Source organism: Macrosteles quadrilineatus, unplaced genomic scaffold (assembly GCF_028750875.1).
Source record: "Macrosteles quadrilineatus isolate MER2022 unplaced genomic scaffold, UCM_ALF_1.0 Scaffold_9__3_contigs__length_116548681, whole genome shotgun sequence".
Taxonomy (NCBI): Eukaryota; Metazoa; Arthropoda; class Insecta; order Hemiptera; family Cicadellidae; genus Macrosteles; species Macrosteles quadrilineatus.
In genome coordinates this window covers 54,588,984-54,616,384 of record NW_026542602.1, presented here as the reverse complement: position 1 = coordinate 54,616,384, position 27,401 = coordinate 54,588,984, and the positions used below count along the sequence as shown (strand labels likewise).

The window sequence follows — 27,401 nt, the reverse complement described above, 5'->3', positions numbered from 1 at the left end:
AACATACTAAATTGAGATCAAAATCATTCAAACCGTAGTTTGTGAAAATCGATTTTCCCGTTGTTTTATGGGTAGCCTACGTAGGCTATAAAAAATCACTATTGAAAATAAAAATTCCTGAAAAAGGTTATGTAATGTGTCCACAATTTAGGGTACAGTAATTTATTTCCTTGCTTTTTTGAATTTTGGAATCAGTAAAACCACTACGATTTTCGAACTCAAAGAATTATCTGGAAACATCTTTGAAATTCCAAAAAAGGTTCAGTTTCCGCTAGTTTTACCAAGCTAAATTTCTACTAAAAATCCAACTAATTTTCTAAACCAGTTCTAACTAGTTTTCTAACTAATTTTGTAGCTAATTTTCTAGCTAAAAAATTAACTTGGAGTTTAAAAACGTCAATTTTTCAACGTTGGTTTGAGAATTCAAAGTAATCGACACTAAAATGGACCCAAGACTAAAGCATGACTTCACTGTACTAATGTAACGGGACCAAATGTGTATCAGAGTTACAAAGCATAAGTGCACAAGGTGCAATTGCAATTATATGTAACATTGTTTATCGTATCTAGTGTGTCTATGCATGTTGTCTGCGAGGGGCGGCGAGTGGAGGCGGCAAGAGGCGGCGAGGGGCGGCGAGGCCTCTATTGATCGGGGGTGGCAGTCGAGCCCGATTCTCGTTGTCGTCATCAACGTTACCTCGTTTGATTTTATCATAACTCGGACAATGTTCGCGGTTGTAAGTTTTATCGTGTCAGGTGGTTTTTGAATTGCCCCCGGCCCCCTTGACCCTAGTTTCGGCTCTCCTGTTGATTTTGGATTCCGGATTTGACCGAAGTTGGTCCGCTTAAACAACAGGTAGGCCTGACTCAATTTGGTAATTTTTGAGAACCCCGCACGGGACATCGATTACGTGGTTAAATGGTCGTATTTTATGGACGTATTTTATTTTTGTATCTTTATGATAATTTATTGCAATTGTCATTTTGTTTATAATAATTTAGATGTTTTTAAATGCATTCACGGTAAATTTTCGTATAAGTTTTGTGACAACCCTTTAAAGATTGTCAGTTATAAGCTATTTACGATCAAAAAATATAATTAATTTAAGATGGTTCTGATGACTATGTTTGTCATACTTCAATAAAATAAATTGCTAAAAAATTATTAGTCAAGTTAATCTACATTACGTTCTTAAATATTTATAAAAACAAATTATGGGCAAATCGATTAAAACAAATATCGATATCAAAATATTACATAATGTTAGAAATTTTGATTATTCAAGTACGACATAAATCACAGAGAACATTGATATTGAAAGCTCAGAAATGACAATCAAGTCTGTGGAAAAAAATGAATATAATGTCTTATTTTACATGGTAACGTGCTTACACGATCAACTTATATTAATAGCATTTGCAATTTATTTTACTCGGGCGTGTTGCAAGCCAATCTTTGATTAAAATTACTTAAATTGTGTTATTTTCTTCTAGTATGTAATCACTGATACCAATGCAGATTGGAATGCTTATTTGACATTTTACGCCAAGTTGGTTTACAAAACAGACAATGAATAACAAAAACCACTATTATAAATTAATTCAATTATATACATAACCTGGAATTGTAACCGAAAACTGGATTTGTAAAACGGTAGGTATATTATTTTTATTTTGTTATACATGTTGCGTGTAATGTTAGGCCCTATACTGTGCAACAAGGCAAGAACTTTTGATATATTAACAAACTGTCAAAAAGTCTCTGTTTAATACAACTTTGCACAGATTAAAACGAGATTTTAATAAAAGCCCTCCTCTAAAACTTATAAGCTAGGGCAACACACGTCTCATAATTTAAATTTTAAACAACTCAAAACTTTGCTCTGTGTCTACCCCAAATTACATTTAATTCAGATTCAACAAAAAAAAATGTTTGTGATAAATAAAGTACTGTAAGCACTTAGCGTTTGCAAGCCATCTACCTAAATTCATTGCATGAAGTCTACTCTTCTTTAAATTATACATGGACCAAATTGTTAAATGATCTATATCATCTATGGACAGGGACACTACCTATATTCTAGGTTAAAGTACATACCGTTTAACCGTTACTTTTCCGTGTGTAGGCATGGCAAAGGGCAACTTTCCAGCCTATCAATACGGCTGAAAAAGCACCTGTGTAGTATGATGTACAGTATCGTAAGTTACTCGCCTGGTAAGCTTTACCAATTTGCTTCCTATTAATAAATACTTTCTTAAGGTATTGTCTGATTTGTTTAGTGCATTGCAGTTTTTACACTTAATGTTGAACAGCTGTTTGATTGACGAATATTTCTTGAACCATTTCTAACCTTCTCAATGGCAGTTTTGATTAATATAAAGTTCCAAAGAATGACTTTTAATGGCTAAATCTAAGAGTTGTTCATGGAATATTTTTTCGGACGTCACAGAAACAGTTAAAGAATTTCGTCAATCAAACAGCAGTTCAACAATAGTGACAATACTGCAGCAAACAAATCAGATAATAATATAAGAAAGTAATTCTTAAACGAAGAAAATTGAAAAAAATGTAATTCCAGCAATGTGATTCGACAAACATTATGTAACTGAAATTTTTACAAAATAATTTCAACACTTCAAAGCTTTCGATGTGCATAAATGGGCTAATATAGAATCAAACGTCTAAACTATTCGTGGGACACCCTGTATATATATGTTCATATAGTATAAGTGAGTGGAGAAAGCGAATGTTTATCATGGTATATTTAATTATTTAAATATACCATGCCATTACCATTAAATAATATTTAATATTTAAATATTATTTAAATAATTATTTAATCATGGTATATTTAATTATTTTTCATGGTACATACAGTAATACGTATTACGTTTTATAATACGGTCCCAACACACGAACCAAAGTTGTTCCAAGAACTCGCATCAGTCTGGGTTCTATTTGCAACTCAATGTTTGTGCAACTAATTAAACACATATCCCTAAGTCGAGCTGCTAAACCAACACAGGGATAAATCAGCATTACCATGTTTGTTTCTTACTGAATTAGTCTTCATCTCTAAATCGATTATAAACTACAGTAGATACGATCACAATTATTATCAATAATGCAAATTAGTATATTAAGATAGTAGGTGGCGTAGGTTTAGTAGGTAGTGTATTCAGATTATAAATTGAATATTGATTTTGTATAATGTTATAATGTTTAGCCAATTTGTTTTCTAGAATATTTCTTGTTGTAATTTCTTGTAACAATTTTTTCTTGGTTGTTTTTGACAAAAGATATTACAGAGTGTGACCCACGTAGATATTTGTACAATCGGTTTTATGCGCTGACAGTTTTGAAACTAACTAGATTTCTTAAAAATGGTTAGAAAATATTTTAAGAAAATTTCAATCTCCTAACCAAGATGGCAAAGGCACATATTGAAAACTTTACTGACTTAAGTGTTATAATTTAGATTACTTTCCACTTCTCCAGTTATTACCTGATTTAGTACTGCATTAAATTTTCTTGTAAAACACCTATGGGATTGAAAAGTACTGCCATAAACTTGACAAATGCAGTTTTACTGAAACTGAAATTCTGTGAATGTTTTTGAAACTAAAAGCACCTAAAAGTGTTGTGCGTGGGATATTGATCCTTTTGACCTTAGTAAAACTGCACTTGATAAGGTTATGTTTATGGCTCAAGCAATATTAAATTAAACAGCTGTTCAACAATGTGTAAACACTGCACGATTGAAACAGTTAGTTAAATTTTATCCTAACCTTAATCACTTTGAAAACCAAGTTTTAGTTTTATATAAAGTGAGATTGTATTTATGAAAGCGTTCTACAATCGGAAAACTTAAAGTGTTTTCCTCTCACGCGCCATGTTATCCACTCGGGACAGGTTTATCTGTTAAAATTCACGGATTCACCTTCCTCCGTTTACAGGATGAATACGTAACGTAGTTCGCGAGTTATATGTAAAACGTAACTATTAAACTTGCTAAATTATTCTTGGAGGCTTTGAAATGGGTGTTTATCTTATAAATGTACTGTAGTAAATTATACGAATGATTTTGTTATGCTTATAAACGTAATTAATATAATCACTGAACCATTTATCTGTATACTATTATATGTTTATCTATGCTATTATAAAGAAGAGGTGGTGTCTGTCTGTGTGTGAGTTTGTATGAGATCAAACTACTGAACCAACTGTGCTCAAATTTGACTAAAATAAACTACAGCTTGGAGGATACATATAGAACTATTCCCGCTTCGATATTGACCTAGGACTCTGCCCCGCGGGCGTAAAAGTTCTGGGAGTTTAAAAGTAAATACTATTGATTGGTCTCCATGGTAACAAAGAACAAACCTACAAAGTTTAACAGAACTACTGTCAAACAGTTACTAGGTTCAAACATATTAAATACTGCACGAATATTAGAACAGTCCGTAAATATAAAAAAAAATAACTAGCTGAGTTATTTATTTTTATGTCCGATCTTTAATTTTAAATCATTGCAGACTCTAGCCCAAAGCGGTTGTTGTGGAGTTATCACATTGCTAAAATACATTGGTAATTTGTTTAATTTGAACTCACTCTAGACCTTGAGGAGCTAAGACCCACACTCTACCTATAGGGTCTCTATAGATAACGTCACTCCCCTCTGGCTGATGGCAGTATACTGTATTCATACTCAACTAAAAGGCACATTATTAAGCAATTCAAAAAACATACTACCCAATCAAACTTGTACCTTGCCACTTATCATACTATAACCTAATTTACCATTCTAGAACTTAAATATCAAGAAAAAAATTAGGTTGACAACTCATGAAAATGTTGGCTGATTAGTGATTACATTAAAGCGCCACTATAAATTCAACCTCGAGAGGAGAGAGAAAATGTGTAGGAAAGAGTGGCACATTCGGCAGCGGCAGCGGAGGCTACGTCACCACGGACAAGGGAAACAAAGATAACACATTCGTATACTAATTGTGGCGGGGAATGTGGCCTTTCATAACTCGGGCCTTTTGGGCTACGTCCAAATTCACCAACATTTTTGGGGTCGTTTCTAATGTCCAAATTCACCAACTTTCTACCTGGAGCAGGTACGATATTTCTCCCGGCGGGCGGGGAAGGAATTCCGAATAGTTTGCCCTCGCCTGCTCAGTCTCGTCTCGGCGAGAGTGTACTGCTTAGCCCTAATAGTACTGTTTAAGCTGTGATTGTTTCATGCAGCTTTAGGTTAGGTTAGGTTAGGTTAGGTTAGGTTAGGTTAGGTTAGGTTTGGTTAGGTTAGGTTAGGTTAGGTTAGGTTAGGTTACAGTACACTCTCGCCGAGACGAGACGTTTATTATAAACGACCCCAAAAATTTTGGTGAATTTGGACCTGGCCCACATTTTGGACCGCTTCCACCTGCTCCGCTCCATATACTGCGATTGTTGCTGTTGAATGCCTTTGCATTGCCAATACCAAAAGTGATCGTAGTATCTGAAGAAGTAAGCGATTGCTTCTATGATATTTTAGCATAATACTCATAGTGTACACAATGTTTGGTGACGGGGAGATCTTTCTCTTGACCTATCAGTGGCTGGTACCATGGTCTCATGAGTAATAAATAACCTAACTCTAACTCTAGAAGAATCTTGGTTTTCGAACAAGACCGTTATTGATTACGAAGAAAATTCCAAAAATTTTTAATTTAATATTGCCATGTTATTCTTATGAAGAATATTGTACAATTTTTTAGTTGGCTTGTTTATGGATATATTTTGATCAAACTTGGCGGATTTATTTATTTCATACTAAGTTATTGATATTTTACACACTTTATTAGTTTACCTGTAGCAGCTAACCTAGGTACTCGTTAAACATAAATGTTAATTTAATAGATTGATTGAAAATCAATCCAGGCAAATGGAAATTCGCTTAGTCGGCAGGTTTGCTGCGGCGGGGGTATTTATCACGCCATCCTTCAATTACCTACTAACAAATAGCATATGTTTAATTTAATCTTCATTTGTTTATGTTGTGTTGGTAAATATTTACTTTTTTTACCTACCTAGTATCTTTGACTATCCAGTAGTCAATGCTATATAGTAGGCCTACCTAAAATGGTATCTAAAATAAATCCAACTAAAATAACTTCAAACTTTCTTAAACACTTTTATTTATATATTTTGTAAAATGAATTTCCTTCAAAAGTTCTTCAACACAGATCTACATTTGAAATTCGGTGATACACATTTTATATAATTATTTTTTTCACTGTACTTCTTCAACCAACCCAAACACGTCAGCAAACAAAATACAAAAAGTAAACTCACAATCCAACGAAATCTCTAGAAACAGCGTTCCAGCTTGATGAAATCTACCAGGAGAAGAACTCCCATCACGATGCATAATACTGCGTTTAACGTCGAGTGTCCGCCTGAACTGTCGATGACGCCGACGATTCCGACGATGAAGAACAGGATGAACCCTATGATGAGGAACAGCCTCTGAGCCCACTGCCCAGGAACTTCGTCCAGGAAGTAGAGCGCGACGAAGATGTAGAGAACGATGAGATACCCGCAGTTGGCGAGGAGGAAGAGAACAAACGTAGCTGTGCTTGTCCCATAACCCGGATAGAACCTAACACCACCAATACGGACGCCTCCAATTCTGACACCTCCTGATGAACCTGGGACTCCGCCGCGATCTGAGGAGACCCAGATGATAAAGATGACGATGTTCACAATCATCGCAACCACCTTCAGCAAGAAGTTCAAGTCCTTAACGTCCACCATTTCTGAAAAGATGCTTTCACAATAAAGGTTTCACAATAATGTTGTTGAAATGAAGTAAGATGTAAATAAACGCTCTTGAATGTATCATGTGTTTACTATGAACAGCTGTAATTAATTAATACAAATTATTCGTCTGTTAAAAAGTAAACAAAATCTTTTCTTCATAAGAAATACATTGGGACTATGATGGCCTGTGGGGCAAAGCCCGAGACCTTTTATTACAGGAATTGGTAAAGGTCTACACAAAAAGTACTTAATTTTGACACATATTTTGTAAAAATCCGTCCATTATTGTCCACTCCGGAGGAGAAGTGGTTCGTAGAAATCGCCTTCGCGTATTACAAGGATGATGTCACTCACCCGAACGTAAACAATATTTAACATTAAACATTATTTAACATGGAGCTGTCAAACCATTCAACATATTATTTGATCATACCTTTAAATCTATCATTGATTTTGTATCCTAGGTAGCCTAATTAATTGTTCACAGTCTGAGTTAACAAAAACGTACTATTATCAAGTTAAGTAATACAGTTCAATTTCGTTTATATATTAAATGTTAGGAGTGAAACCATTTTAAGGCATTTTCAAAGAACCAACATCGTCTCTTTTGCATACTGATCCCGTTGCATGGCACGGGTATAGTTGCTAGTAAATATAAAACAATTGAAGATTAGAATGTGGAATTAATTATTAAAGAGTTGCTGGATTTTCCACATCCAAACATAGTTTTTCTATTGCAATTATTCTTTGTAGGCTATCAGGACAGTACAAATAAGGAAACAAATTGTAGTGTCTTACCGGTTCTTAAATATTTTAAAGGGAAATATTTCCCGTAATAATTTGAGAGTTATGTTATATTCTTTTGCTACGTTAAAATATGAATCAATAAACAATCGTCCAATGGAAAAACAACGATCATAACGGTTTACATTTTTAACTACCACAGTTAACACTTGGGAAAATGAATTAGTCTCCCAAACTTGCAGTTTAGAAGGTTGTTAAGGACCTCTTGACTGCTGTTGATTTATATATTCCTGTCAACATTGGTCTGTTTGGGGGGGGGGGGGTGACAGTTGTATTATTGCGTCGTTTTGTTAATGTGTCCAGCGACATTATGACGAAGTGAACCTCTTAAGTCACTGAAACTGACCTTGCAAATTACGATCTTGGTGATGTATCACAGTAGATAGAATATTATGTGTAATAATAAGGGCACCCGCAGTTTTCTCATTCAGAAGGGGAGGGGGTTGTTGTGTGTAACTTTAATTTTATGTAACCTACATAATTGTCTAGGGGTAGTGGATGAAGAGACCCTCGCATCAAACAAGATATGAACATTGTGCTATCTGGCCAGAACTATTTCAGTGTCCACGGTATACTTTTGGCGTTGGTGTGGCAACATCGCTGCGGAAAACTTATATTATGGTAATAACATAATAAAAATCGTGTATACATAAAATATTGCGGATAAGCTCCTTATAAATTAGTGCAACAGCTGTTTCGTAGACCGGGGCTGAGGTGTAGCAACATAGGTCTTGCCGCAGCCTTGTATTAGAATTAGAGGATGCTAGGAGTATGATTTATCTATGATGCTATCATATTGACTATATACCTTTACAAAAATAGAAGAAGCAGATGAGGTTAGATGTACAAATTAATTAATTAATACATTCTACAATGTGTTATACAATAGTAGTAGAGTACCCGTTCTTCGTACGGGATTGGCGTATAAGGATAAAATGATTAGGCCCTATTGCAGTTATTCTTGTGCTTTGTGTTTGCAAAGGGGGAGGATACGGTTTGAAAAAAATTTGTTTTCTTAAATTTACGGTATGCTATAATAACACATCTACCAAAGCTAAAATATTTTACCGCTTCACCTAAGCAATAGAATTAAATAAATTATTAAGCATTCCCACAATATCACGAATTATTAAATTAAAAGCGTGTATCACAGCTTTTTGATCCTGCAATATTAGCTAGCATAAATGAAAAAAAATAGTGCTGCACCCTGTTGGTAAACATTAACCTTTAAATGCTATTGAATATCATCATTGACTATTGGATACAAAAGTTAGTTGTATTTATAGTCAAAGATATCGTAGAACCAATTAATTGAATCAGCTGACAAAATTATTTAGTTCCTTTTGTATATGAATACTCACTAAGGCTCATAAGGCTAATATGAGAATCTCTAGAGCCACTGGGGCGGAGCCCGAAAGGATTTTTGATATAAGAATGCCTATATGTTAATCGGGAATGTGAGCTATCAGCATGCCACATTTCAGCCCAATATGACCAGTAAATGCGTGATTGAATTTCAAACAAACACACAAACTTTCACATTTATAATATTAGTATGATTATAGACTATAATATCAATAAGGGGTTCAGTAACGGGTGTATTCCAGTCTCAGATATCTACATATTTGACAATTTTTCTACTGTTATCCACCCTCACCCCCCCCCCCCCCCCAGCTCTGTAACATCGTCAGCTGTTTAGCAACTCTTGTCACGTTCTGTTCTTGAGCCGAAGAGCTGTTGCGGGATTCCCTCCAACTGATTGATCTTAAATGAAACTTTCATCTCGCTAGTTTGAAAGAACAGAAGCTTCTAAATCATTGTTTTCCACAGTCTGTTTTCAAGGACCGTTATGTATAGGCCTATTGCAATAATGGTTTTTCACCACACTATGTTTTTGGCTGTATTACATACGTTAATTGGTGGCTAAAAGTTACGTTTTGCTGGCCATGCCAGCTGTCATCGTAATTTTGGGACCGAGCAGGTTTTTACATCCCGGGGCCGCAAAATCAGCTGTCCACCTGCATATTAATTACACAAACAGTATCCATAACATTGAAAAAGAATCGTTTTATTTTCACCGTTGCCTAGCAACTGTTTATTATTACGAGAGGTCGTCCAGTGGTCGAAACTCGACCAAAAATATGTAATGTAAACTTACTCACTTCTTTATTTTCACCCCACACTGTATAAATAAAACATGTGATTGGAGTTTCTTCCATTTGTTTTGATTTTCTGTTTATATTTCGTTGTTATTTCGTCACCACCATGGCAACGCATAAGATCCATGTTAATTTTTTCAAATTTTTAAACACATTTTTTGTGCTTATCTTTGAGCCTATTTAAATTTATAAAGGGATTCTGCACACCTACAGGAAAATAGCTTTCTAACGGTATGCGTAGATTTACCCCACGATGCACACGAGCTGAGAAAAAAGGTTTTAAAGAAACATGCTTGCCTATTAATATATAGACTAGTGGTCGTCCTGTGGTCGAAACTCGACCAAAAATAATTAATGTACAGACTTCTCTATTTTCTCCCCACACTGTAAATAACACATGTGATTTGAATTTCTTCCATTTGTTTTGATTTTCTGTTTACATTTTGTTGTTATTTCGTCACCATCATGGCAACCCATATGCTCCATGTTAATTTTTTGAAGTTTTCAAATTAATTTTTTGTGCTTATTTGTTAGCCTATTTTAATATTTAGAGGCATTCTGCACATCTACAGGAAAATATCTTTCCAACAGTATGCGTAGATTTTTTCTGCGATGCACACGACCTGAGAAAAAAGGTTTTAAAGAAACATGCTTGCCTATTAATATATAGATAGATAGATAGATTTTTGCTGATTTCTGAAATTACTTCTTCACATAACCAGTTGCGTTGACTAGGTATCTGTTTTCATTATTATAATTGTAAATAATAATGTTTCACAAATTGTTGTTATTCCGAAACCTGGTAAACCTTTAAATCAAGCATCCTCGTATCGGCCTATATCTCTTCTTCCTGTGGTTTCTAAAGTTTTTGAAAAACTTTTCTTAAAAAGACTCCAAATTATAATTGATGAAAAAGAATTGTTGCCTTCCCATCAGTTTGGATTCCGCCGAAGGCATTCCACCATTGAGCAAGTGCATAGAATAGTGAATGTAATCAAGGAAGATCTTGAAAATAAACGTTTTTGTTCATCTGCTTTTTTGGACGTAGCCCAGGCGTTTGATAAAGTCTGGCACACAGGATTATTGTTCAAAATTAAAACTTTGCTGCCCCATACATACTATGGAGTGTTGAAATCGTATTTGTCCAAACGCTTTTTTCAAATTAAATATCAAGATATAGTTACAGATGTGCATGAAATTGAATCAGGTGTACCACAAGGCAGTGTTCTTGGACCTATTTTGTATATTTTGTTCACTTATGACCTTCCAAGTACTCAGGGTATTACGGTTGCAACATTTGCAGACGACACCGCTTTTTTATCATCAAATCAGGATCCTATTCTGGCATCATCAAACCTTCAGGCTGCATTAGACGATTTGTCTCAGTGGCTACAGAATTGGAAAATTAAAGTAAATGAAAAAAATCCGTTCAAGTTACATTTACTACGTCTACAAGAACTTGTCCCCCAGTAACATTGAATAATGTCATGCTTCCACAATCCAACGAAGTTAAGTACCTTGGTATGCATCTCGACAGACGGCTTACATGGAATTCACACATTTGGAACAAACGACTTCATTTAAATTTTAAAACAAACAAACTAAATTGGCTCATTGGTCGAAATTCAAAATTATCTGTTGAAAATAAATTACTTTTATACAAAATTATATTGAAACCTATTTGGACCTACGGTATCCAACTCTGGGGAACCACTTCCAACTCAAACATAGAAATAGTTCAAAGGTTTCAATCGAAAACATTGAGAAAAATTTTACAAGCACCTTGGTTTGTCACAAATAAAGTAATTCATCAAGATACAAAATTACCCTATGTTAAAGAAGAAATAAAGAAACGAAGTGAAAAATACCAAAGAAAATTAGAAACCCATCCAAATTTCCTGGCAGTCAACCTCCTCGACAATAGTGAAGCTACATATAGGCTCAAAAGAGTTAATCCAATAGACCTTCCAAATCGTTTTTAGTTAAACTTTTTAAAAGTTTTGTATGTTAGTGCACTTGATGGAGTGTAACTAACCCATGTTAAAATGGTTATAAAATTTACTTATTATTCTAGTATAGAATAGATTGTAAATAAATACTTGTTAAAAAAAATAATTGTAAATAGTAGTAGTGTGGTGAAAAATAGTGTTCGTACCACGGACCGAAAATGGTTTTGCAGCTCTCGATCGATTAAAAACTATCTCGAGCCAGCAAAACCTCGTTTTCGGCCCTAGGTACGAAATATACTATTCCCTTTAACACTCTTTTTCAGCTGTGATACTTAACCGATTTTTACGAATTAAGTGTCATTTTAAAGCTTATGATTTTAGAGCACCTGCGGACGTCAATTTTCTTTAGTGTTTTGCCACCCTCACGTCCTTTTCTCGAGTCTATTTTCAAAGATCCAGTTATGCAGACTACATAACTGGTCTGGTGTTGGACTGGACTTTAAATGTGAGTTTTAGAACTAAAAGATTTGTAGTTTACCATTTATTATTTGATTTAGTTTTCTAATAAGCAGTTTTTGCTCTGAGATCCTCTTAAAAATAACACACTTTTAATTATTTATCCAAAGACAATTTCGACCACTGTCATTTAACCAAGCTGTTGATAAAGGATTAATCCAGTAATGTTATGGGCAAATGTTGGCTTGATAGATAGAGATGAGGAATGACAAGGGTGGAAGATCGATGCTTCTCCCCAAACCTCAGACCGCTCTCACCACATTTCCTGATCAAGTCTGCGAGTTTTACGTTACGTGTATTTTTGGAAAAGCTTTTCGTAACCACAGCCACTCTTTTATATTAATGCACATTGTTTAGTGTCTATATTACACACTTTTGGTGGTCGACTGTGACTGGATGCTGTGGCTGTTTAATCTTTAGTTATAATGAGGTTCAGTTTATATTTAGTTAGATGATAATTTGTGATTGATTTTATTTGATTTTTTAATTATTTTTTTATTATAGGCCTACTGCAGCAAAAACAACCGTGCAAATACATGAGTTGCTGGTATAAAGTAGCCATTTTCTCCCTAGGGCCTAGGGAGTCAAAATCAGTCTTTGTTAACTCGATTATAAGCAATGTATCGATTGTATGCATCGATTGTGTAAATCGGTTGTAGCTAATTGTTGCATTTTTGTCAATATAATTCGATATCGAAAGTATTTAGTATAATGTTCACCAACACAATCGTACTAGACGAAATTATTGAATCACTTACTAAACAGATTCTTGTTTGCATTAGCAAAATAGAAAACAAGTTACAGAGTGGGGTGAAAATAGAGAAGTATGTACATTTTTTTATTTTTGGTCGAGTTTTCTACCACAGGACGACCTCTAGTACTATTTCAATTCAATTCAATTCCATTCATAAAAAGAAACATTACATAAAATTTTTAAATCGAATACTCTAAAATCAAGTGAAAAAAACTATATAATAACAAAAACATAGATATATCAATTGCATTTAAATTGTCATAAATTGTATTGCTATTAATATTATTTAATTTTATTAAACCATACTACTTTTGTATTATCAATATTACAATTCTAATAGATAAATTACTACATCTATATAATAATAAAATGGCGAGGTAATGAAAATCCGAGATTCGATTATCATGATGAGCAACAACTTTTAATCTAAATTATTACATAATTCGTAAAAAGTATCTTTTGTTTGAACAATATCCTCTATATATTGCGAGAGTCTTTCAAAAGTAACAAGATGAATAAATTTCGATAAGCCGGGCAGCAGCGTTTACGCCAGGTTTGACAAAGGCTGGAGGTTGTTGTAAAAAGGCTTTGGGGAAAAAGTAGACTCATTACTTATACCCAGAGATTGTTTCTCTTGAAAACGTCTGGAAACATTAAATTTAGACGCGGAAAGTTTTAAGATAACTGTCTCTGAAAAAGTTAAATGTCTTAAACATCCACTCGCAGTCTTTTAAAGTGTTTTTAAAACCACTTCTTATTTTAAATATAATTTGGAAAAATAAAATGATTAGACATAAAATATAGTTTGTAGTAAAAGAAAGCATAATATTATCCAATCTTACTAATATCATAAATAATGTGAAAGCTAATGCTTGGATGTTTGTATAAGTATGTCACGTTGAAATTCATATAAAACTTCTTTTATTTATTTCAACGTACATCTCCATTTTACAACCATACAAATCAAATTAATGCAATTAAGGAATTAACAAGCACAAAAGAAAACAGTTTGAGAGGATGAGATAGTTCATGTATAAATAAAAGAAACTTATCTTACTAACTTCTGGACCAATTGAGCTGAAATTTGGCAGGGATATAGTCAATATACCTCAGATGGACATAGGCAATCAATTATCAATCATCAATCAATTGTTAGATTCCAATAACTTTTTAAAATATACGAACTGTTGGCCCGTCCTACTTACGGGAATCCAGTAGTCCATTAAAACTAAACTATATATATATTGTGCATATTAACAACAAATTATAAGCATATTATATTGTGTGATATATATTCAAGCATAGTTTAAGCAGTTCAAAATTGGTAGTAAAGAAAAAGCTGCCAAGAAGAATTAAAACTTGTGATCGTTGTTATTTTCCCATTCTTTCCTCAAAAAGTCTAGTAGTAATATAATTTTCATAAGCTTTCTTTTAAAGATTCGTGGGCTTCGATTTGTATACAGCAATGGTTATAGAATCTTACTTATCTATATAATTAATACGCTACATGAAACTTTGTCGGTTGAACTCCTCCGCCATTTCTCAACCGATTTTATCCATTGACGTCTCATTAGAAAGATCGTGTCGCGTAGATTTGCAAACTGGCCTTACATTTTTGAAAAAGTCCCCTGGGCTCTGCCCCAGTGGCTTTGAAAGTGCCCATGTTATCCTTATGAAGAACATAATTGTTTACATTTTGATCAGCTGTATAATTTAATTGCTGTTGTTTATTATTAAATTTAATGAAATGCATTGAGTACATTTATTTACTATTTGAGTTTGTGTAAACATAACCTCCAAGACGGATCGTGTTAGTATGGTCGTATCTTAAATTTGTGTATTTATCTTTGTTTTGTGTCACTATGACGGATTGTGTTAGCATGATGGTAACTTAAATTTGTGCATTTATCGTTGTTTTGTGTAGCAATAATTTGTTTATTTGTTGTTTTTTTCTTTTAAATGCCTCCGACGCGACTACAACGAAACATAGACAGGAGGCGTAATCGTGATAACGACCGCAGCTACAGAACAGGGGCGCATAATAGACTTAACTCATCACAGTCAGCACCTGACCCTGGACAATCTCAACTATTAGGCTACAAATGCGCCCTAACACTATCCCGAAACAATTTTTCGTTGTCAATTGGCCCTCTATCAATGACCTGTGTTGCCTGTTGTACAGCGAGGCATTTTGAGAAGGAGAAAACCGGACGGATTGCTTTAGGTTAGCAATAACTAAGATAAACATGGTCTGAGTTATACACCGGTAATCTTTGAGTTGACTCTTTTAAACTCATTGTAAATATGACTGTTATTCGTTTTTAAATAACTTCTGTAATACTTTGCAATTGCTCGAATTCGAGCAACATGTACACTAGTTTCCCATAATCAATGACAAAATCACAGAGTAAATAAAATAACCTCATGGATCAATCGAATATTTTTTTATTCAACCCATGTTGACAGTTACAATCAGGTGATCATTTGTTTGCAATCCAAGTGACGTCAGAATATGGGGGAATAGCACACCTATGTTTTTTCCTTCCACCATGTATTCAACCAGCTGTTGGTTACAAATTATATTGCACTAAAACAAACTAAAATATTTTAAAGACTATAAAAAAATCAGAACACCCAGTATTTTACCATAGATAAAACATACTGTACTCCCTTAGTAGATTTCTCATCCTTATGGAACAGCTGAAGACAATTTTATTGTTAGTTCATGTACGGTTTATGTAGAGGTCGTGTTTTGTTTACAATTTGTTTCCCGTTATTACAGCCATTTAAAACCTCGTTTAACCAAATAATACGATCTAATATCATAAACAATAACAATAAGCAGAAATCAAGAAATTAACCCTAAAATAGTTGAAACAAAGTTTCATCGACACTAGCGCCTTTGTGTCACGTACATGAACTAGACACGAAAAACGTGCTTCAAAATTTACAATGGGATGAGAAGTCTACAAACTTGTGTTGGTTAGTCTATGATTTTACTCTCATCCTCTTACCGAATAAATGAACGAATCAATGATTATAGCATTACACATAGTATTAATAAGTCAATTCTACGTATGTCATTTCATTTTCATCCAAAGGCTGAATTTGTGTCGAAAACGCTGAATGTTTACAGCTGTTACGTTAGCCAAATGGTATTATACCAAAAGCTAGAGTAGAATGTTAGCGTCGGCTGCTAGACTTTTTAAAATTTGAAACTTAATTTCCAAAAAACTGGGACCCTAAACTAAAACTATGGCTTCGACATTCCCTAGTTCTCAAAATTATTTTTCTTTTAACACAAAAATCATTAAAATCCGTCAAGTGGTTGATTCAGAATCGTGAAATAAAAAATCCCTGTCACGTTTTGATATTATAGATTTTTCAAGAGATGGTGGTCATTTTGTTTTAGGAAAAATATACGGTACATTATTGGGAAGAATTGTATAAACCTTCAGAGTAGTTTTTCTTTTGAAATTTAGATTTTACAAAAGCTACAGATGATTTTTGTTTCATACTAGATGTTTAAGCAAATTAGCCAGATTGCTCTGTCCCTTACAGTTCAGGTCTAAGTGGTTGGAGATTTGCCAACACTTTCTGGCAAGAAACCTTTTATGGCTAAGGAGGATGGAAGGAGGTGGAAATCTTGATAAGGAAACTTACATAAACTGATGTAAAGGTTCCTTCAAACGTATGCTTAAACTTTATATTAAGGATCCTCTTATGGTCAAAATGTTCAATTTAGTTAATACAGTAATTAATTAAAAAAAGATGTGTTAATGACCCAAAATAAAAATATATTTTTTTCACATAAACTTTTGACTGCAATCAGTTGTTTTACATGTACAGTATTGTAACTAGCTGTTGACTATCACACTCTATATATGACGTCATAAGTTTCCAAGAAAAAATGTTTAAACTACAGTAAAAATAAAACCAGGCAAATACTTGGTAGGACTATGTGTTTAGACACATCAAATAAATATATTTGTACTGTATATAAATACATATTATATATATTCACAATATGAATTTGAATGGACGATGTTTTTGGCCTCCGGGGGCATTAAAAAAAGCTGTCTATATGTTACCATGAGATCTACCACGATTTAACATATTTCATGGAAAACCCTTTATGTGAAACTCAGTAAATGAATACTTTTTATATTAAACGGAAAGCATCATAGATAAAACTTCAGCTAATTTTCCAATTCATTAAATTAGCAGGTATCACAAAAACTGATGATATGTTGCTCCTTGATTAATGACTTAAGAAACTAATTAATTGGAATATCCCCTTACAATTTTTTCATGTGGTTAATCCTTTTGATCCATACTTTCATGGTAGCTACATTCAATACACACATTTATCTGAAAACCACTGCAGTCATGGGCTCCCAAGAGTAAAAAAGAGGATTATATAATAATAATTTGCATTATTATATAAACTCTAGAGTGGTTTGTTGGCACAAAGTTCTGCAGTTGCAATCTTGTCATTGTAAATGTATGTTCTTTGGTTCTGTGATAGAGAAAACCAACGATTCTATGTGTGCGTCATATAAAAATGATGCCAGTGAGTAAGTTTATTACTATTCATATGAAACTTTAAAATAATTTCTTGTAACTGTTTTCTATTCATCTCAGGGTTGTCCTTTAAATATACAACTACTGTATTTCAAATAATTATTGTGTAATATTTTATGGTTAAGCTTTGCATGGAATTAATATTTAGTTTACATGAAGTGCTATTTATTTGTTCCACTGTGAGTAATTGTTATTTATTGCAACAATATAAAATGGCAACTACCTTGCAAAAATCTAATAAAACACTAGAAATATAACTTAACTTACTATTCTGACCAAGCTAAAAATCTCACACCATTGGAATCAACAAAAACTTTTTCTGTTTTTTTACAACTGGTCGTACAAAATAATCAAAGAAATAGTGCATCACTGCAGTTTTGGTATTTATTTGTTGTCAAGTAAAAAACATACTAATGGCTATTTGTTAGGATTAACACCAAACCAGAAAAGTTTAAATGTTCTTTGATGTGTCATATTTAACTTTGAAAATCAGAATTACACATCCCCAACAATGAATAATCGTGTTGACAGGAGTGACAAGACCTAAAACCACTTGTAAACCCTGGATCAGGAACGTCATTTATTTTCCCCTGTTATTACTTCCACTTTGTGTTTGTTATATAGCAATACCATTTTGTTATAGTTAAAACTCTTTAGTATTTATTTTTGGAATATATTGTTATTTAGGAAATATGTCCATCCAGCTAAATTTAAATTAGCCATAATGTCAAGAATTAAATAGTGACATTTTCTTTAGAATGGGGGAAATTTACATCGATTGGGTTTAAGAATTTATTAAATTGTAAAATCAATATGAAGTATAACTAGTTGGCCAAATATGTATTATGTTCAAAGAAAAGTAAACGTTTAATAGTTTAGTTTATACCCATAGTATACCTTTTTGTTAAAATGTTGATATATGTTGCATTTTTGAGAAGATAACCTTTGAACAGCTGTTGAATATAAATTATTGAAAATACTTTCAACCTCAGTGGCTCATCAACGACAATGGAAGTCTCATCTAAGACAGAAATTCTCGAACATTATTCCTTATCCAAGGGCTTGTAAGTGGAAATTAACAATAACAATATTCCAGAGAGTTTTTGGTTTGTTGGAAGATTATCGTATCAAGTGCTGCTTCAGATTTGGCTTTTGAAATAATCCTTCATACATTTTATTTTACCTTTCCGTACTCCTGGCAAAGAGGATGAACGCTATTTAAGTCTTTGCTAAGTGTGCTGTGATTATGAAGTTGATTGTTCGAAGCAAGAATATTAGAGGAGAATTTCACTTTTGAAGCAGACTGAATATTTATTTTGGTCTTCCTGAGAGGAAAACCAGAATCGAAATAGAACCTCAGAATTTGGAAAAACTCACTAAACCTTTTGTAAAAACGACTTGATGATTTGATGAAAACCCCTTAGTTTTCTCCATGCTAATAATAACAAAAACCTTGAATATATACAGTTGAAAAATTTCTTGATTCTTTAAAAAGATGGTCTCTAACAACCAGAGTGCAGGAAGTATTAGACTATAGCTCACTCTATTCTATAATATGGAACAACTGAAGGAATGTTCCATAAAATAGTTCTTATCCTAGAAGCCATATTTTAAACTTCAAATTACTTATAGGTTATACACTTAAAAATAAATTATAATGAATATAGTAATCAGATATCATTTTCAAAATAAAACTTTTTAAAACTCAAAATCATATAAATATGACAAATATAGAATATTGTTCAAAATGTAACAGTAAACTATTATTCATGTAGGTTTTAAATTGAGAATATTGTAGTTGGATATAAATGATGAGCAAAACTCACAATATGTGTAGAGTTTGATGAAGCGTCAGCATCGGGTGTTGACAGAGGCTTCTGACAATGACAATATTTGATGCCAATACTTGGACGAGCGTCGGGTTTTTCATCTTTTATAGACCTATGAAAATATCAGGTGAAAATGTGATTCTGATTCAATTATTCAAATCATGTTTATTTTAGGTTAAACAGTACAGTATTTACTTACTTCTTACTTTATTTTATTGTTAAATGGTTAAAATAGATGATTTAATTTGTTAAAAATATCGAAGTAAAAAAGTGTGTCAGAAACTTCCTATGTTCTTATTTTGATCTTATGATTCTGGGTTCTTGGGACCCTGTCGAAGGGGAAGTATATTGATCCTGGGAAATTATCCTACCATGGAAACATTACATTAACAGCTAATTCGTCAAACAAATATTTGTTGATGATGGTTTAACTCATAATTCTCTAAAACTTCTATACTAATGTTTTTTTTCTTTATGATGACAATTATAATGGGACACATTACGCAAAGAGGAATCTTCTAAAATACCATGCTTATGAAGTAAATGTTAATAAATAGGTGTACAGTATTTACAGTTATAAGATTGAATACTAAATGTATTTTAGGTTGGAACATACTTTAAACCCCTCATTCTCAAATAACTGGTTTAACAGTTCAACTAAATAAGCGTACTAGCTCACTGTCACTAAACGGAATGATTAATGCTTTGCAATGTAATTTAACAACCCCTGACTTCATGAGGGTCGTACAATGCATGGAAAATGACATTTAGAGCTGTGCCAAAACAATTGAGGTCGAGCTTAAGTGGTTCCTGTATTATTTAACATAAGCGACCCTCTCGCAAATTTTGAATTATAATAGAGGGTTCAAAACTAATCCAATGCAATACTCATTCACACTTCAAAGATTGTGTTTGTTTAATACAGTTATTAGGGGAATAAAAACTACTAGTTTACAAAATATTCAATTTGTTTATTTAAAGTCTACACTATAAAGATATATTTATCCACCCTACCTCAACCATGTAACAACAATAAAAAAATCTTTATCCTGCTGTTTAAAAATACAAACCAATACAAACTGTTCTGTCTCTTGTTTACCATCAGTCTGTGGTTAAACATAATGCCTATGGATTAGCTGTCAAATTCCAATTCACATTTTACATTGTTATAAAGGAAGTTGGTCAGCATTACTGGATCTTTTAAAGTGAACTCTAGAAATAAATCATCAAATGCCATGGTGGAAGGAAAATACATAGGTGTGCTATTCCCGTCATGATGACGTCACCCAGATTGCAAACAAAAAAATCACCTGATTGTATTGCCATATAAGTATATTTGTTTTGATTTGATTGATTTGTTTTTATTGTTTTTTTCTAAACGGTAAAATTGGTGTTTGCAGTCTGGGTGACGTCAGCATATGACTGGAATAGCACATCTATGTATTCTCCTTCCACCATGATCAAACGCAAGGGGGTGAAACCATAAATATACCTTTTTGTTACCATTCGCAGGTGCGCTGGATCACAAACGATATCTCGATTTTGAAAATCGGTTCAGTGGGAAAACTAAAAAAGCGACCTTATACTAGTTAAGATCTAATCTAAAATATTGTATTTTCACCTTGCAAAAAAAATCTTCCAGTGGTATTTCCAATGAAGGAATTACAAATACTTTTTTAGTGTTTATCTATGCCAGTAGCATTTTTTAAAGATTTTTTGTAAGAAAATGGCAAAAAGATACATACAAACTTGTAATTTTTGTAGGTATGCAAAATTTTGTAAAAATCCATGAGATACAATGCTATTGTGATAAAAACCACCCTGTGAAAACATGGATGAAGATAAGGCATGTAGCACATCCTGCTTGTTGGATAAATGGGAAGTAGCTAATGATCATTACTGGGCTCATTAAAACAATCAGACTTCCTAGATCCCCCTACTTAACATCCCCCCTCACTTGCTTCCACTTCAGTTTTGATGGGCTCCTATCTACCTGTCTTTCTTTATCAGGAGATGGGTTTCATCCTGAAAGAGTTTAATTTAAAAATAATTGTGGGACAAAAAATATAATTAAATATAGAGGGTAAATTCAAAATAATTTTTTCCCAGAAAACCCCCTTCTACAGCTCTGAAAGTAACTGCACTTTTGTAATAACCATACTTCTTAACCACAATCAAAGTCAAACCGTAAATTCAATAATAAAATCTTATCGGAGATTAGGGAAATTATATTGAGGAAGAAGTAAATTTAGGACTCCCTCAAAACATTATGCAGTTTGTTTAGCTTCGGGGTATTTATTAATTTTCCAACTTAAAGTCAGGTACTTTAAAATTAAACTGAGTACTTCTGGTAGATCATAATAAAATACTCATAAAAGTAACAATATTTATTTATTATATTTATTATTTATTATTAGTAACAATATAACACTTGATAACAACTTGGTTTTAACAAATTCCTGGCCTCAAACATCTTGATCGCGTAATGTTGAAAAATGCATGTCAAATGTATATGTTATCAGAAATAAATGTGTATAGTCGATATACCTATACAATAAGGGTTTCCTCTGTAACATCGCTTTTCCAGTTTTCCCACTGAACCGATTTTCAAAATCGAGATATCGTTTGTGATCCATTTAGTGTGATAAAATTATATTGTTATAAGTGTGTTTAACATATTTATAAAAAAGTGTCTTTTCACTAGTTCCTCCATGTTATCCTGAGCTTACCACAATAATAGTATCACAGTCAACTTTGACACCTTATTATATATTTAAGAACTACATAAAGTAACCATGGATTATTTTTGCAGAGGTTGGCAGCCATGCGGCAGTGAGTCATGGCTAACACCGCACATCTGGTGCGACGTCAGAGCTCCAGAGATCTCAACCCTCAACGCTCTCTGGACCGAGTTGAGATGAAAGAGCTCCGCGGCCGATTGGTCCTGGAGAATGGAGGAAACATGGCAAGCTATGGCGCAACAAACGCTGGCTTTGACGATACCAGCCCAGGCGTCAAGGTAGAGTGTAGAGTGTAAGATGGCTCTAGGAGATGAGCTTTAGTTATCGAAAAGTAAAGTTTTGTATCATTCTAGACACACCTTTCACAGGTGTTACAAACTCTGTTTCCCTAATGAAGCTTGGCTTGTTTGTACTATTGTATTTTAAATACTTTCCCACCTGAGGACGGGATTCCAAATCAGAAACGTAAATCTTTGTTTCAACTAATTGCAGTGAAACATGTCTTCAATAATCTCCTAGATTATGTCAATAGTAGCTGACCATGGTTAGTAGTGGGATGTGGATAGTACAGCTTCAAGATTGAAACCATGGAACTGTAATTCTGAAAGTGGGAAAAGTCACACAGGTGACAATATTTCTGTGGATTTGTAAAACTGATGACTGTTGTAATATTTAAACTAGTTACCAACATTTACATTTTGGAAAAAAAACATTGTTATAAAATAAAGAAATCAATTAAAGCAACTTAGCATTACCTTTTGATATTCTTGCAAGATTTCACCTAAGATTTGTAATCTTTATTCTGACAAAAAAAGGAGATTATGAAGAAGGAAAGGAAACAGTTTCAATCAAAGGAGGTTTGTGAAGTCAAGCGATTTGAGCCAACCAACTGTGAGCTGGATTGATCCACCTCTATATTTGTCTTGCAACCTTCCCGTAGAACATTAATCTCTACGATTATTTACTACATTGTGTGGAGAATTTCATTTATTTATTTGAATAATGTGATTTTTATCACCAGCGGCAATTCAAATAATTTTTGGAGGAAAATGGCCCTAACTCTTGTCTTGTTATTAGCTAACATCGGCCTGTTCTTAGGAAGCATTGTTAACCAAACCAATAAGCTTTTGAGTTCGGTGATAAATCTAAAGTGTAACTCGGCCAACAACATTTTCTTCTACAATCTTAAAGTATAGGTATTTATGATTCTATCTGTAGGAGAGTTGAAAAATACAATTCACTTATTCCTTAATTTATCAGAATCAGAAATCCCTCCCTATGTTCCTAAATAATGCAAATCTTCTATTTTCTCTGTTATATTTTTATAATACTGGTAAGATCTAAACTTATGTCTTGTTACTATATCCATCCCTCTGTACAAAGCATGAATAATAACTGTTTGATTGCACATGGCATATGTACCGGTATTTAGATTTTTTTTATAAAGACTGGATCATCCACCTATAACGTTGAACATGCTACAGCTAATTACTAGCAGGCTAGCCGCAATCATTTGCAGTGTTTAGGTTTATCTGCTAAGCTATTCAGTTACTGGAATAAAAATCAATAAAAGTAGGGTGTTTGTAATGTAGCTAAATTTGGCAACACATATAAGGAAAGGAATAACTGTTAAATATGAAAGAATTGTACTAAAAAGCTATAATGGAACAAAAATCAATTTAGATGACATATCTTGTACTTGTTTTCTCTACAATGAATATAAACATTAATATTTACATAGCAAAATAACAGCTGATAATAATTTAACAAACTTCAGACAGTCAATAAGGAAATACGGTACTTACGTATTATACGGAGGCCACTTATTTTACAGCGCGCTGCGGCGGTTGGGTTAAGTTGGGTTATCATAAGTTTTTATGACTCATCTCGTATAGTTCGATTCATAACGAAACTAGGAAAGTTCTACAAACATATTTATGATAACCCAACTTAACCCAACCGCCGCAGCGCGCTGTAAAATAAGTGGCCTCCGTATAATACGTAAGTACCGGAAATACTTCAACATGTTGCTAGCCAAGTGGTCAGTATCTCACACTTCAGTTCAAGAGAGGGCGGGTTCAATTCTGTCAAGACAAATTTGAGGAGTTGGGATCACTTGATGGTTAAAACATTTAATGATCCAAACACAAATGTAACTAGCCCTATAACAAAAGAAAGTCAAACCTAATGAACACTAATGGTTCCAGCAAGCCATGCTCAAGACGTCAGGTGGTATGGAGAGCAAGCTAGGGTCAAGTGAGGGGAAACCGATATTCCGTCCTGAGGCTGGCGAAGAGGAGAGAGAATCGTGGGACTCAAAACTTACGTTTCTCCTAGCGACTGTGGGTTATGCTGTCGGTCTCGGCAACGTCTGGCGCTTCCCATATCTGGCGCAGAAGAATGGCGGAGGTAAGACATTGGTGGACTTTTTACCAAAAGTAAAAATTGTCAGCATTGCTTTTCCTACTTCTGGATTTTTAATTTATTGATAAAAATATTTATTTACTTTGAAAGTTGTTGCAGGTTGCAGTACAACATGTTTCATTGCAACTGCCACATATTGACGTTATTCTTAAGAGGGTGTATATAAAGATGGAGCAGTTGCAAAACATGAAGTACTGGTACTGAAACGATAAACTTAAGACTATAGGGTTAGTGATAAGAAGATAACTTAAGAGGACACAAGCTGGCAAAATGCATAGGGCAGCACACATCTTACCCACTCAAGAACACAGGCAACAAAAACAAAGATATTCTAATATAAATCAAGTTCTTCGACCTGGGACAGCAAAAGAATATATAATGATAATAAACACTCATAAGTTAGTTTTGGTCCATTTATCAAAGGGAATAAATCCAATTCTTCAATACGGCAATTTTTAATTTTGATACTTACCAACCTAAAATTACTTATTTCATCCAATTATTGTTTACAAATTTACTATCCTTTTATAATGTGTTTTCAGCTTAACAGAAACAATACTTTTTACTTTTTTATACTTTTCTTTGAAATGGCGACCATACAAAGTAGGTATTTTAAGCCAAGTATGAATGGAGATGAGTGTATAATGAGTGGCGCGATCTTGTAGTCTTGTTGGTGACTAAGGCCAACAATTGTTTTAATCACTTTATTTAAATAGATACATTTTACAAAGCCATAAGAACTCAGTGAAAATCCTGTCAATGTCTAAAATGTCTCCCTTTTCATTGAATGAAAGAACTCATACATAAAAGGACCCAACGAGTTATTTATAAATCAAAATCGATTCAGCTGAAATTACTGCCTAGGTGAACAATTTAGTTACTTTGACCAAGTCCAATTTCAGGAAAGTCTCAACATAATGTTTGAGATTTATTTGCACGAGAAACAAACATCATTTTAATGTGTTACTTGATGGCCAAAGTGACGGTGAAAACCTAATTATTCACGTTTTCATATTTTTAAAGTACTTATGAAATACAAAAGTTGAGCTGTAGGTTTAGAATAGACCATGCAAAATAAATGCTTTGCTCTGTTGTTTTCCAGGATGAATAAAATCCAGACAAAGGATTGAATAAACAATGCTGGTTCTCAGCTAAATAACCTCAATTTGAATGTGAATGATCTCTTTTTTGTTTTGTTTGATTGTAAAAATTGTTTATTCTTTTACTGTGAATATTAATAAGCCGTGTTAGAATTGACTTTATACAAACACTAAAATCATATCCTTTATATATATTGTCTCTTTCAACTTATCTTTCAACCCATATTTGTTAACAAGTTATGAGATTAACCTTTTACGTTTTGTAATCAACTAGCTTCTGTACCGTGCTTCGCAATAGAAGATGTACTACCACCTAATCCAAACACTTGTTAAAGTAGTTCAAATTTATAAACAAAAAGCCACAAAATTTATAAAAAAAGTATGACCTACATTGATCTGTCTTACTCTTAACATTAAAGTGTATCAATAAAATAATTGTCATAACTTACGGTTATAGAATCTTTCATTAAATCCATAATCAATGGCATAGTTTTAGAAATAATTGTGTAAAATATTTTATTTAATTTGTTTGGATCAGCTGTCTGAAATTTTCAAATAAGCATTCAACAGTTCTGATTGTTTACATTGAAATGTCAACACAAAGGTAAACAAAGGCTGTGAATTTTCTCATGCTCCCATGGAGTCCAATAACTTTTGAAAACCTCACCTAAAAACTTGGACATCCAAGGGGCATGGCCCGAGAAAAACTCAAGGAAGTGAATAGGCCTATGACACTATTGGGCTATTGCTGTGTTTAATTTTGGCTGTATCGGTTTAGTATTTTAGTCATGGCAGCCGCACAGACAAACAGACACCACCTCAATTTTATGATAAATAATCATCCTTAGCTGTATTTGTGCACAAACATGTATCGATGTATCTAAACATTATTGGATGCCAAATTAAAATAATTATTGGTATCAGTATTTTGTCACAGACCAAAAAAAAAAAAAAAAAATTAAAACATATCTCGCTCAGGATTGAACCATAAATCTTCAGCTTTAAAGGTGAACACTTTAACCCCTAGACTTTTATTTTTTTAATGATTTTATTGAACAAATGGACAAATCATGTTCACAGCTTGTAAAAAAACATTACTACCTACTGTACTTGTTTAGTGTGATTTATTCATAGCAAATACCTATAAATTTTAAGTTAAATTTTAAATCTTGTTGACTTTTTTCCTTAATTTTAATATCTATGATGTATATTTTTAATGTAACATTAGAAATTGATACGATTCTGACTTCAATTGTCACAGTAATTAACTCATTATCTTTCTAACAGGTGCATTCCTGATTCCTTACTTTGTGATGCTGTGTATCGAAGGTATTCCAATCTTCTATCTAGAGCTGGCGATTGGTCAGAGATTGCGCAAAGGAGCTATAGGAGTCTGGAATCAGGTGATTGCTAACATTTCATTAAATACGGTTACCGTAATTATTGTTTTTGTTTATTGTTTATTTGTGTACCTTAATAGTATTGTTGACCACTCAGCAATTAAAAAATACCCCTAATGAAAAATGATTGGGGTGCAATCTAGTCTACTGGTTGATACCTTTGATGTCAGAAGTTTCGGGTTCAAATCCATCCAATCATGAATGGCTTTTCGCTATCTGATAAAGGTAAACCTTATGGGTCAAACCAGTATATTAATCTACGAGGAAAAGATATCCAGTCTTATGTGATTGGGATGGAACTGAACCTCGACCAGTGCCCGCCACTATCGC

At 33.4% G+C, this 27,401-nt stretch overlaps 1 protein-coding gene across 2 annotated transcripts in view; it reads left to right on the top strand.

Annotated features, from left to right (window-relative positions):
* Nucleotides 1–672: 672 nt before the first annotated feature.
* LOC129002030 (sodium- and chloride-dependent transporter XTRP3-like) overlaps nt 673–27,401 on the top strand; it is a 47,321-nt gene continuing 20,592 nt past the window's right edge. The window contains exons 1-4 of one of the 2 annotated variants that reach the window (XM_054429528.1): nt 673–856; nt 22,219–22,425; nt 24,355–24,556; nt 26,959–27,074. In XM_054429528.1, coding sequence (XP_054285503.1) covers nt 22,246–22,425; nt 24,355–24,556; nt 26,959–27,074 — 498 coding nt within the window. In that variant the 5' untranslated portion in view covers nt 673–856; nt 22,219–22,245. Of the gene's footprint in view, nt 857–17,484; nt 17,567–22,218; nt 22,426–24,354; nt 24,557–26,958; nt 27,075–27,401 lie in introns of those variants that run through there. The other variant, XM_054429529.1, reaches the window with a different exon arrangement.